At 44.5% G+C, this 13,812-nt stretch overlaps 1 protein-coding gene across 2 annotated transcripts in view; it reads right to left on the bottom strand.

Moving 5' to 3' along the window:
- LOC140486476 (cell adhesion molecule DSCAM) overlaps positions 1–13,812 on the bottom strand; it is a 693,577-nt gene that overhangs the window by 74,038 nt on the left and 605,727 nt on the right. For both annotated transcript variants that reach the window (XM_072585696.1, XM_072585695.1), the window contains 5 exons: positions 12,826–12,979; positions 10,107–10,224; positions 9,097–9,260; positions 2,501–2,599; positions 846–1,034 (listed from right to left, as the gene is read on the bottom strand). In XM_072585696.1, coding sequence (XP_072441797.1) covers positions 846–1,034; positions 2,501–2,599; positions 9,097–9,260; positions 10,107–10,224; positions 12,826–12,979 — 724 coding nt within the window. The remainder of the gene's footprint in view (positions 1–845; positions 1,035–2,500; positions 2,600–9,096; positions 9,261–10,106; positions 10,225–12,825; positions 12,980–13,812) is intronic.

Consider the following 13,812-nt stretch of genomic DNA (forward strand, 5'->3'; position numbering starts at 1 on the left):
TAGCTCAGACACTCATGTACCTGAGAAATGTATAATTTGCAAATAATAGTTAGTTGTAATAAAAGTCTATTGAATTCTTCAATGCAATGATATCCGTTCTGAGTTTCTTATGTTACAGGAGAGAAACATTGTTATATCAGGTAAAACCCATTATTGGAGTCTAACTCAGACTAGGGCCTGTTTGGTTGATTTGGAGGAGCAAGCACTAATCTTAACAAGATTAGGATCTTATCTTAACAAGGTGCAGTTGATTGCACGAGAGCAATTAGGTCCAAATCACATGAGCTCAGGAGTCATTGTCACTCAAACTAGTGGGAGACATCGATCACACAACTGTCCTCTTTGTGATCCAAAGCTATTCTCCCAATTTTCCTTGTCACGTCCAGATGAAATCATCGGATTTAACGCACTCTCCAAAAACTCCTTTTCTTGATCATTACCTTACAGAACAGAGTAGGAAATCTGGAATCATTCATTTGCTCTCTTCCAGCGGCAACCAAAAACTTGTATTTATATAGCAGTTTTGTTAGAATTACAAACCTCCCAACAAAATTTGTCATTGAGCCACATAACGAGATATTAGTAAAGAGGATTAAATTATCAATCTTAAAGGAACGTGCAAAAGGAGGAGACAGAGGGATAGACAAGTGCAGAAGCTTTTGGAGACAATTGCAGAGCTCAGCATGGCTGCTAATGGTGGAGCATTCAAAAACATGGATACGCAAGAAATTAAAATTGGAAAGGTTGAAGAGCTTTTTTTTGTTAGACTATCAGCATCCTATTTTAACAAGCACTAATATAAGTAATGAATATATTCATCCCCTCTGTGAAAAAGCAACAAGTACCTTTCCCATGGGTTTTAGCTTCAATGATTTCACTGATGCGTCCAGGGCCCACTCCATTCTGTGCTGTCAAAGTGAACTTATACCATGTCCCACATTTCAAATTCTCCAGACGGTATGAGCGCTCACTAGGGCTGATGGGAAAGCTACCCCATTGCTCGCTGTTGTCCTCTGAGTACTGCAGAATATAACCTTAAGGGGAAGACCGCACACAATCAGTAAATTAAAAGGTTTGCTGACAAGAAATGAAAAAAAGTAATTGCATTCATTGATGTTAAACTGAGATCTAATATGAAAAAAAAGACTAAAAGTTTACCGGTGCCTTGACAATGATATGATATTTAGTTCTTGTTTATCCCAACTTTAACATGATTGATGTGTTTCCCAGTCCCAAGATATCCCAAGATATAATGGATGCTCCACTTGATAAGTTTGGCTGAGAAATTGGATTGGGTATAGAGAAAGTTCCACACCAACAACTTTAAAGATATTCATTTTGCGATAACCAAATTTATAGCAGACACAGGATCATTGGGGTGCTGCCGCAATAATTCTGGTTAGTTCATTAATTTTCAATCCCTCCTCATCATTTCATTCTTATCCCTGATGGACAGATCACAAAAGGATAGTTAAACAAGACTGATGCCCCTCGAAGCTGCTATTCATCGCTCAATTGAACAGCCTACCAAGGTGAGGAGATCCTGTTTCATTTGTTAACTGTCATCCTGTTCTCTATGGGGAGACATAGTTTCTTGTAAACCCTGACCTCCACCCATAGCTTGGCTGTGGAATGTTCACCACTGTAATGCAGTGTTAACTTGAAACTTTTGGTTTTACGTGCATATTTTCCTCAAGTGTGTACTGTGAAAGGAACACTTCGTTGTGAAAACATCGTAGCTTCCTGGCACTAAATGATGTTTACCAGTTGATGTTTATGCTCTCTGCTTACATTGTCCCATCCTTTTTCATCCTTTCCTACTTCACTCTCTAATTTTTCCTGTTATTCCCATCTCCTTTTATACATATATAGCAACCCCTTAGGTGCATCTATATTTTTTGCTTCTGCTACTCCATATAGTAGAATTCCATGTTCTTATATATACATACATATTATATAGCTACTAGACTTGGTCTCCCTACTCACAGGAACACCTCCTCAATGTCTACGCTATCTAGTCCCTTCATAATCTTCAAGACTTCTCAGGTCATCCCTTCCCTTTTCTTCAAAACAGAGCTCCAACTTTTCTGGTAAGTATATCTTTGCTGTTCCAGCATTAGTATGTTGAACCATCTTTGAACCTTCTCAAGTGACTTAATATCCTTTTGCAATATGGAGACAAAAATTGTGCTAAAGTGATTTTCTGTAACATGAGACATAAGAAGGGAGTAAAAGTCTTTCAGGTCTTTTTTCCCCTTTCTTTAAGTGAACTCTACTGAACAAAATTAAGAGCTTAAATGAGCATGAAAGATAGGCATATACATGCAATTCATTACTTTATAGCAGCATGGACCACTGCATTGTTGGATATGGGTCTTTTGCCAAGAGTCTGCTTGGGACAGTGGTTCTCCAGTGTACATTAGTGAATAACATTGCACAAATGTAATAAACTCTATGGGGGGACAGTTTGTGGTTGTATACAGAATACAGACTTCCTTACCTCGAATGGAGCTCCCACCATTGTCTCCAGGTACCCAGGAAAGAATAATGGAATTTGAGGTTGTTTTGGACACAGTCAAGCGTGGTTGGTCTGGTGGAACTGTCAATTGAAACAGTTAGATTCAGCAATGAAAGGATTCACCTTTCTAAATCTCAACTTTCAGCAGTTGAACAACTATGTATCACCGAGAGTGGCCAGTGACAAGGACCTGGCTAGTGTCTAGTATGAATGTAATTTATTATCTGTTTTGAGATAAAATGACCTCAAAAGTAAGCACAACTCCATAGGGTAGGAAGAACATTCAGTTAACCTTGAATACAAATGTTTAACACCATTGTACTGGGTTCTAATGTTTGTGATAGTTTAGATTAGATTAGATTAGATTACTTGTATCACCTACAATAGTGTCATGCTCACATATAAACATTGCCAAGTGGACTTTTAACAGATTTGCAAAGATTGTGATTCTTGCTGATCATAAATGAACACTGGACTTTTCCTAACATGATGAACAAAATGCAAAATATTTCATTACCGAAGCTGCATGAGGTGAAGAAATGATGAGGCAGCATTTAATTTGAAGTTCCCAATCCAGTGAGAACCTGTGAAAGCAACTGGAGTTGAAGAGATGGGGGAATAGGGAATAATGAGGGGTGCTTCTTTTAATTACATTGCTGACATTCCAGAGTGTGGGTGAAGTATCTGGAGAGACTCACAGGGTGTTTGGTGCCAAATGGTAAGGTAGGGCCAAGGTTCTTTCCTGGACTGGGTAAAAATGTGAACTCCCCACCTACGTTCGGGACACCACCCATACCCTCTACCTCCTCCATGATTTTCGCTTCCCTGGCCCCCAACACCTTATCTTCACGATGAACATCCAGTCCCTATACACTTCCATCCCCCATCATGAAGGCCTCCAAGCCCTCCACTTCTTCCTCTCCCACCGACCCAACCAGTACCCTTTCACTGACAACCTCCTTCGACTGACTGAACTGGTCGTCACTCTTAACAACTTCTCCTTCCAATCCTCCCACTTCCTCCAAACCAAAGGAGTAGCCATGAGCACCAGCATGGGCCCCAGCTATGCCTTCCTCTTCGTCGGATATGTGGAACAGTCCATCTTCCGCAGCTACACTGGCACCATTCCCCCACCTTTTCCTCCGCAACATTGATGATTGTATTGGCGCTACCTCGTGCTCCCACGAGGAGGTTGAACAGTTCATCCACTTTACTAACACCTTCCACTCTGACCTCAAATTTACCTGGACCATCTCAGACTCCTCCCTCCCCTTCCTAGACCTCTCCATTTCTGTCTCGGGCAACCGACTCAACACAGACATTTACTACAAACCGACCGATTCCCACAGCTACCTAGATTACACCTCCTCCCACCCTGCCCCCTGTAAAAACGCCATCCCATATTCCCAATTCCTTCGCCGCCGCCACATCTGCTCCCAGGAGGACCAATTCCACTACCGAACAACCCAAATGTCCTCCTTCTTCAAAGACCGTAATTTCCACTCAGACGTGGTTGACGATGCTCTCCACCGCATCTCCTCCACTTCCCTCACCTCCGCCCTTGAACCCTGCCCCTCCGCCCTTGAACCCCGTCCCTCCAATCGCCACCAGGACAGAACCCCACTGGTCCTCACCTTCCACCCCACCAACCTCCGGATACATCGTATCATCCTCCGTCATTTCCGCCACCTCCAGACAGACCCCACCACCAGGGATATATTTCTCTCTCCACCCCTATCAGCATTCAGGAGAGACCACTCCCTCTGCGACACCCTTGTCAGGTCCACACCCCCCACCAACCCAACCTCCACTCCTGGCACCTTCCCCTGCAACCACAAGAAGTACAAAACTTGCACCTACACTTCCACCCTCACCTCCCTCCAAGGCCTCAATGGATCCTTTCATATCCGTCGCAAATTCACCTGTACCTCCACACACATCATTTACTGTATCCGTTGCACCCGATGTGGTCTCCTCTACATCTGGGACACCTGTACCAACCAACCCAACTGCCTCGTGGCTGAACACTTTAACTCCCCCTCCCACTCTGCCAAGGACATGCAGGTCCTTGGCCTCCACCATCGCCAGACCCTGGCCACACGACGCGTAGGAACCCTCCAACTACATGGGATGAATGTAGATTTCTCCAGCTTCCTCATTTCCCCTCCTCCACCTTATCTCAGTTCCAACCCCCGGATTCAGCCCGCCCTCTTGACCTGCAATCTTCTTCCTGACCTCTCTGCCACCCCCCCTTTCTGGCCTATCACTCCCACCCTCACCTCCCACCTATCGTATTCCCAGCATCCCTCCCCCAAATTCCCGACCCCCCTACCTTTTATCTCAGCCCGCTTGGCACACCAGCCTCACTCCTGAAGAAGGGCTTATGCTTGAAACGTCGATTCTCCTGCTCCTCGGATGCTGCCTGGCCTGCTGTGTTTTTCCAGTATCACATTTTTCAACTAAAAATGTGACGCTTCCATTTCTAATGTACCAGTTTGATTTCTAATACAACTCCATGTTTTCATTAATAAAAACAGGAAGTGCTGGAGAAACTCAGCAGGTTTGTAGCAGAGAGAAATGTTTCAAGTCTGACATGACTATTTTTCAGAACTAGAATTTGCAATGATTTCACTGTCACTTTTTTTTTAAACTGGCCCCTGGTAAAATACTGAAATCAAGTGGTCAAACTGCTAAGTGTAGAGCTTGAACACATTCTCTCAATTACTATTCTAGATTTCTTGATTAACATTAGCACTACACAAATGTCAGGCGATGACCATCAACAACAAAAGAGAATTTAATCACTACCCCAGAACATTCAGTGGCATCAGCACTGCTATGTCCCCACTACTAACACCCTAGGGGTTGCCATTGACTAGAATCTGAACTGGATTAGTAACTGAAGTACTGTGGTTACAACAGCAAGTCAGAGGCTTTGAATACTCCAGCAAGTAACTCACATCCTGACTCCCCCAAAGCCTGTCCGTCACCTGCAAGGGACAAGTCAGGAGCATGACGGAATACTCTCCACTTGCTTGGATGGGGGCAGCTCTAAGAACTCTCACGAAGCTTGACACCACCATCCAGGCCAAAACAACTCGCTTGACATTACTTCCTCCACTACCGATGCTCAGTAGCAACAGTGTGTACCATATCCAAGTTGCCCTGCAGAAAATCATTAAGGCTGATGTGACACCATATTCTAAACCTGCAAGCTCTACCATCTAGAATGTCAAGGGCAACAGATACATGGGAACACTCCACTTTCAAGTTCCTCTGCAAGCCACTCGCCACTCTGAGTTGGAACGATATCACGGTTTCTTCATGTCACTGGGTCAAAACCTTGGAATTCCCTCCCTAACAGCATTGTGGGCCTATCTTAATCACACGGACTGCAGCAGTTCAAGAAGGCAGCTCACTATTTCCTTCACATTGGGAACTAAGGATACGCAATAAATGCTGGCCCAGCTAGCAATGACAATATCCCATGACTGAATTCAAAAATACAATAATATTATCAAAGCACACCGGCAACAGAACAGAACATTAATTCCTATCCTTTACACCCTGCAAACTATTGTGACTGTTTACAGTCTTAAATCCCACAAATTAATTTTTGTGTGCACGATCTTCCTCTTCCTATATTCTGGATGTGGTCTGATTCTGCCTGCACCTTGGTACAGGCAGCAATATTGTTGGCATTTCAATGGGAATGTTGGAGTTAGGTCAACTCTGGGAAAACGTTCTGGGGGAATGTAGGGTCCTGGTAGAAACGTCATACCACCACAGTACTAGCAGGATTCCAGCTGGTGAGAATGATGTGTTCACATGACTCAGTGTCATCTTGCAGGTTACTTACACCAACCTGTGGGTAATTCTATACAGGAGTCCCTAATTTACAAAAGCTTTGTACTTCCAGATGCGATCCCATACAATGGTGTAAGTTGATGAAGAGTCATCTAGACGAGAAACATTAGCTTGCTCTCTCTCCATGAGTGCTGTCTGACCTGCTGTAATTTCCAGCATTTTTTGTTATCAGTGTAATTTTAAAGACCTGACATAAAAACATTTTTTGTACTTATGAGCACTGCTTTACATTGTCTTCCGACTTGCATACAAATTGATTTTAGATTGGCACAGTGGCTCGGCACTTAGCTCTACTGCTTGACAATACCATGAGCCTGGGTTTGATTCCAGTCTTGCGTGACTGGCTGCGTGGAGTTTGTACATTCTCCTCTTATCTGGCTGGGTTACATCTGTGTGCTCCAGTTTCTTCTTCCACAGTCTAAAGGTTAGGTAAGGTGGATTGGCCATGTTAAACAGCCCTGTTTATGGACATTTAGGCTATGTGGGTTAACTACGGTAAATGTGGGGTGATGGTGATCAGGTGGTTTGCTTTTCGGAGGATCAATGCAGACTCGATGGGCTGAATGGCCTTTAGCTGCACAGTAAGGATTCCACGAATTTATGCTCCATCCTGTGTGCTCGCCCACATTTTCCATATCCAGCCTCTGCACTCTGCTACACAGTGCGTATTCCATAGTCTGCATTATTTGCTATGTTTTATACTTCACCCTACATGTTGCACTTTATGTCTTGTGAATTCAAGTGTTGCTTCCGTTATTCCCAGCAAATCTTATTATCAAACTCTGACATATTTATGCCTCCAATAATCAGCATTTCCAATAGATCTAACCATTAACTTTGATTACCAAATTCTCCCATCACTTACCTGATCTCCAAATATTCTTCCCTGCATTAATTAGACTATAATATAAAAAAATCAATAGGAGAATGTAATGTCAGACCTACTTCACTAGCATCTGACCATTTGCTAAATGTCACTGCAGGCACATTAGTAATTAGGAATAGCATTGACCTTTCACATGAAAATGCCAGTGTCAATTCTCATTAAATGCTCAGGCATATATCATCTCATTAACAACAGTGGAGTCAAAGGCCTCAAAGGTTTGTTTCCCCAGAGTTCTTCCTTCCTTGGCTTTTTAATATCACTACAAGGTGAGGTTTTCAGGTACAGCCCAACTTCTAATCAGCGAATGGGCAATAAACTGAGTTAATATCCAACATAGAACTATTGTAAACTAAAGTGGGCAGCACGGTGGCACAGTGGTTAGCACTGCTGCCTCACAGCGCCAGACACCCGGGTTCATTTCCTGCCTCAGGCGACTGTCTGTGTGGAGTTTGCACGTTCTCCCCGTGTCTGCGTGGGTTTCCTCCGGGTGCTCCGGTTTCCTCCCACAGTCCAAAGGTGTGCAGATCAGGTGAATTGGCCACGTTAAATTGCCCGTAGTGTTAGATGTAGGGGTATGGGTGGGTTGCGCTTCGGCGGGTCGGTGTGGACTTGTTGGGCCGAATGGCCTGTTTCCACACTGTGGGTAATCTAATCTAATCTAATATAATCTAAAGTCAAGAAACAATTATTAAACCCATTTGGTCATTGTCTATGTTCCATCGTAGCTTCCTCCCACATCATCTCATCTCACATCTCAGTGAGCAGAGACCCTGATAGCTTGATGGCTACTTCTCTGAGACAGTAGGTCTTTCAAGAGACATCTATCAATCTTGCAATCGCATAATGCAGGTTGGAATCATGTACAATCATCTCATTGTGTGTGTGAAATGCGTGTAATGGCCAAGTGTCTGGAGTCCAAATGCTGGTCACATGCTTCAATGGGTGCAGAGCTGAGATTCCAAGATCGCGCCGGGGTTAGGGATGATGGTATATATCGGGATATCCCCGCATGGGGGCATACTTTTGTCTAAAGCGAGTGACAAAATTGGGCTAACATTAGATGAGAGGGGCACAATAAGGGCAAGGTAGATTGTTAACGATATGAGTTTGGGATGATCACATGAGAAAACTTACTTGACCTTGCAGGGAGACACCTTCCATGAAACTCAATGAAAATGACTTGTGCCAAATAATATTCAGCTCCATGTTTCTGTAACAGTATCTGGGCGATTGTTTTAGTAAATCTCGACATCTACTCTGCTTCCTTGTAACCTGACCCCTTTCCAAGTTTACAATCCTCAGCTTGTGGCTCCCTGAGTAATGGTCTTGAACAATACTAAAATACGCCTCTTGTTCTACTCTCTCTGCCAAATTGAAAGCTGTGTGGATCAAGTCCAGCCTAGAACCGCCTCTAAGAAACTGGACATGTTTGGGATGAAAAGTAGTCTATTCAGCTACTTGAGGCTACACAGGACTTCAATTAATTCAAGACTGATCTGTATCCATCCTCACTCTACTTGCATTAGTCCATAATCCTTAAAATCATTGCTGAAATTTCTCCCAAAAGGAGACTTCCAATTAAGCTAGCCTTCATAGCCTTTCTTATAAGAGAACATTCCTGATATCTGCTGTGAGAGGAAGTCCTTCTTGACATCACACTTAGAAGCTTAGATCTAATCTAAACTTGTATCTTAATGGTGTAGCTCATATTACAGGAATAAAGTCTGAAGACAAAATGTAAAATGGCCATCAATGTGGGTCACCCAACCAAAATAAAATCCAGAATTGCTTCAGAGTAAAGGTAAAAACAATCTAAGACTCCCACCTTGCACCTGTAGATTGAGAAGAATTTCATCTGATCCCCAGTTATTACTTGTCACGCAGCTATAGTACCCAGAATCCTCTGCTTTCACAGTGCGGATGACAAAGCTTCCATTGTTAAAGATGCTTCTCCGTCCATCGGTCACTACAGGGCTGGGTGTTCCATTACTAAACCAGAGGAAAGCAGAGGGATTGGTCTGACAGTGTACAATGACAACCAAATGTAGCACAAACTGTGAGACAAAACCTGGTTCAACTCATCGGAGATAACATTCAGGGAGTGCTAAACAGAACTTCTCTTAGCTGCCTCATCAGTGACTAAATGGGGTGACACGGTGGCTCAATGGTTAGCTGTCTCACAGTGCCAGTGACCTGAGGTCAATTCCACCCTCGGGCGACTGGCTGTGTGAAATGAGTATGTTCCTCCCTCAGCAAAAAGATGTGCAGGTTATGTGGACTGGGCATGCTACAATGTCCACGGATTGTCAGGCTAGATGGATCAGCCACGGTAAATGCAAGGTTGTAGGGATGGAGTGGGTCTGGGTGGGATGCTGTTCGGAGGGGTGGTATGGACTCGATGGGCCAAATGGCCAACTTCCACACTGTAGGGTTTTGTGATTCTGTGAATTTCTCCATTACTCGCTCCCTTCCCAGCACTCACCTGATTGGTCCTGGTGAGTATGATCCCACTCACTTTGATTCTGAGGGCTCCTGCCTGGTTGTAGTCCCAGCAGTGGCCACTGATACTAGGAATGATGATTAAATCCAGTCAGGGCACCCAGAAGTGGCCAAGACAGGCTTGCTACCTATTCCCAATCTTTTGAATAGTAGTCAGGGCCTCCGCTGCCTGCTAACCAGTCAGTAGGCAGGTTAGTAGTCTTCACGCACAAAGACATGAATTGGCCAGCCCTCATCACCCAGAAATATACATGTGCTTCACTTGCAGTGGTTACATCCCTAGCTGGCAGTTTTGATGCTGCAGCTTCCTACGCTGGGTACAGACTGTCCACTTACCTGTTCTTCATCCATTTGATTGTAGGGGTTGGGTCTCCAACTGCTTTACAGGGCAACACGATATCCCGCATCCATGGCGTGGTCACGGTGCCACTGAATGTCAGTATCCGGGCTGGTGCTGATAACAATCACAACAGCAAGTTAAAACCTTATCCTGCTTAAAGGAATCAAAGAGTATGGGGCAAAAGCGGGAACAGGGTACTGACTTGAATGGCCATCCATGGTCAGATTGAAAAATGGATGCAGGCTTGGAGGGCCGAATGGCCTACTCTTGTTCCTATTTCCTAAGCTCCCATATTTTGCATCTTTCATCGAAGTGTAGAATGAAAGTTGACGCAGAAGCCATCAGCAACATCCAAGATGGACGAGGCCCCTCATTAGGGGAATGAGAGCTGACTGAATTGAAATAGAGGGCCAGGTGTCTCAAGGGGTGGAATCTCACAGACTGTCACACTGCTCCTTTCTTGACAAAACAAGAGAGCTCTGCCTTGTTGAAAGGAGAGTCTGATCAGGGTCCTTCAGAAATGGACAGCCATGATTCCATTCTGAATGGTCGCCATTTGCAAAGAACGGCTGGGTGCAAGACAAACCATCTTTTGATTTGTTACAGCAGGCTGCTGCTAGTTTCTCTAATGTATAGGTGCAGTATTTCAGAGATCGACTTTGTCAGCTGCTGTTAAAGGGCCAGTACGAAAGGCTAGTGAGGTTAGGGTGCCAGGTGGGTAATGGGATAGGGGACCAGGTAAGTAAGTTGCCAGGTGGATAGGGAGCCAGGAATAGGTTGCAAGGAGGGGACAGTGCTGTGGGTTAGGGTAGCAGGTGAGTAGAATGACAAGGGGATCAGGTGAGTGTTTGAGTACTTAGAGTAGTTAAGGGTCCGTGAGAGATTTCAGGTCTGAACAATTAGGGGAGGGGTTAGACAGGGTACTGTCTCAACAGACGACGAGGTGCTGGATCCAGTGGTGGAGTGGGTTGGGGTCCCGGTGGGCGGGTAGTGGAGTGGGGTTGAAGGGGGTCACAGCCTGGCATGGGGACTGAAGTGGGTTACGTGTCAGATTTGGATGGAGAAGGGGCTAGGTCCTAGGACAGGCAAGGGAATTTCGGCTCCACAGTAAGGAAACTTTTCAAGTTGTAGGGGAAATGTGGAAGGTACCGAGGGGATAATCTGTCCTCGTTCAGCAAAAGTTAGGTTAGGGGTGGTTGGGCCAGGAGTGCTTGTATCAGGTCACAGGGGTGTCAACTCAGGATCTGTAGCGTGGCGAGGTGTGAGGGTCTATGGAAGGTGCAGCTGGGGTATGTGAGTTAAGTTAGGGCTTCAGTTTAACAGTCACTCAGGTTATTTCTGGTGAGGCCATATGGTAGAGCTCAGGAATAAGAAGGATACGGTCACTTTGATGGGATTGTACTACAACAGGCCTCCAACAGCCAGGGGAGATAGAGGAACATATATCTGGACAGATTGTGGAAAAAATGTAAAAACAACAGGGTTGTTATGATGGGTGAGTTTAAATCCAGGATGATTTTTTGAAACAATATGTGGATGGTCCAATAAGGACAAGGGCCTTATTAGACCTGGTACTGGGGAATGAGCCCAGTTTCAGTGGGGGACCATTTTGGGAACAGTGACCACAACTCTGTAACGTTTAAGTCACTTCTGGATGAGGATAAAAGTAGTCCTTGAATGTAAAATGGGGGCGGGGGAGTGGGGGGAGGGTGAGGGAAGGCTAATTAAAACAATATTAGGGATGACAGGAAAATTGTGAGCTTAGCATGGTAGGCTAGGTGGGGTTAGCCATGGTAAATGCAGGGTTGCGGGAAAAGGGTGGGGGTACTAGGATTTGAATGGGATGCTCTTCGGAGGGTTGGTGCAGACTCAATGGGCCAAATGGCCTCTTTTCGCACTGTAGGGATTCTAAGTGCCTGGAATGCGATGCCAGAGGAGGTGATGGAGGCAGATACAATAGCAATGTCTAAGAGGCATCTTGGCAGATACATGAATAGGCAGGGAATATGGACTGTGTAGAGGCAAGAGGATTTTAGTTTAGAAAGGCATCATGTGTTGGCAGGCTTGGTGGGCCAAAGGGCCTGTTTTTGCACTGTACTGTTCTTTGTTAACACTTTCTGAGTAACTGTTGACATAACCAGAGCAGAACCCTCCAAATTCTCCAACTTAACTGGATCCTTGCAGAGGGTTAAATGCACTGGGGAGCTTCACAACAATCTAAAGTACAAAACCCTTTCCTAATCTGACCTCAAGTGAAGGGCTTGTATTAGGCACAGAGGGCCTGTAAAATCCTAAAAATAATGGAAGTAACATATAAAAAACATCCACCAGGAGGGTAAATCACTTCTCAATTTCTTCTGGTACACAGACCTTCAACTGGTAATTGGGGAAAGATTATTTTTTGTACAATGTACATAATTCAAACATAGGCTAGGTTGGGAAGATCATATTCAGGACAGCAAATTATTATTCTTTCTTAGGAAGTGAGCATCACTGACAAAATCAATATTTGTTGCCCATCCCTTGAACTGCGTGGCTTGCCAACCCATCCCAGGGCCATTTAAGAGACAGCCATATTGCTGTGGATCTGGAGTCCCACACAGACTAGAGCAGCTACATAAGAAATCCGACTTGTGCAACACAGAACATCACAGTGGGGGCCTGATTGCGTCAGATTGAGGTATAAATGTCACCAAAGCCACTCTGGAACATTACCTTTCGCCAGTGGCTCCACAGTAATGATCTCACTGGAGTTCCCTCTCCCTGCTGCAGTGATTGCGACAACCCAGATGCTGTACTGGCGGTTCTGGCTGAGGTTAGGAATGCGGTAATAGAATGAGTCCGGTGAGGCTTCAAATTCACTGATTATCTGGGAAGGAAAACAAAGCCACTTACTGGTGCCTCACAGAAACCGAAGATCAATTAAAGTGACAACTTTTCACAGTGCTTTGTCAATCAATTGAAAAGATACTGATATCCAACAATAAGATGCCTCATGCCTGTGACAAGTTTAATTCGGGAGGGCCCCGGTGTGTTGGCAATTTGTAAACCAACATTATTTTTGCTGTGGAACTTAAAAGTCGGTGGCTGCTGATTCCTATGTGGGCTGAGCCCACACTGTCTGACATGATCCTAAGGTCAGTATGACTGTCAATGACAAGAAACAAACAAAACAAAGATATTTAGTTTAAAAGTTCCATTCCCTGGAAACAAAGAGCCTGAAGGATTATTTAATAGAAAATTCTAACAAACTTGAAGGGATTTTGGAGCTTCCCTGATACTTATTGCTCTGTGCTTTCAGAAGCTCTCAACTCCCTCTCTATAATTTGCTTCGATGTATCTTGCCTCCTTTAGGTTGCTCCTTGAAGACTCATCCTTTGGAGGAAGCTTTCACTTACCTCCTTTACCTGGCTCCACATCAAATTTGGTTTGATCATACTCCTGTGAAACACATGGAGATGTTTTACAATGTCAATGGTATTATAAAGCTAAAAATCACACAACCTTAGGTTATAGTCCAACAGGTTTATTTGGAAGCACTAGATTACCTACAGTGTGGAAACAGGCCCTTTGGCCCAACCAGTACATACTGACCCTCCGAAGAGTAATCCACCCAGACCCTAGCTTTCAGAGTGCTGCCCATCAGCTACCTGATGAAGGAGTGGCGCTCTGAAAGCTAGTGCTTCCAATTAAACCTGTTGG

Source organism: Chiloscyllium punctatum, chromosome 15 (assembly GCF_047496795.1).
Source record: "Chiloscyllium punctatum isolate Juve2018m chromosome 15, sChiPun1.3, whole genome shotgun sequence".
Taxonomy (NCBI): Eukaryota; Metazoa; Chordata; class Chondrichthyes; order Orectolobiformes; family Hemiscylliidae; genus Chiloscyllium; species Chiloscyllium punctatum.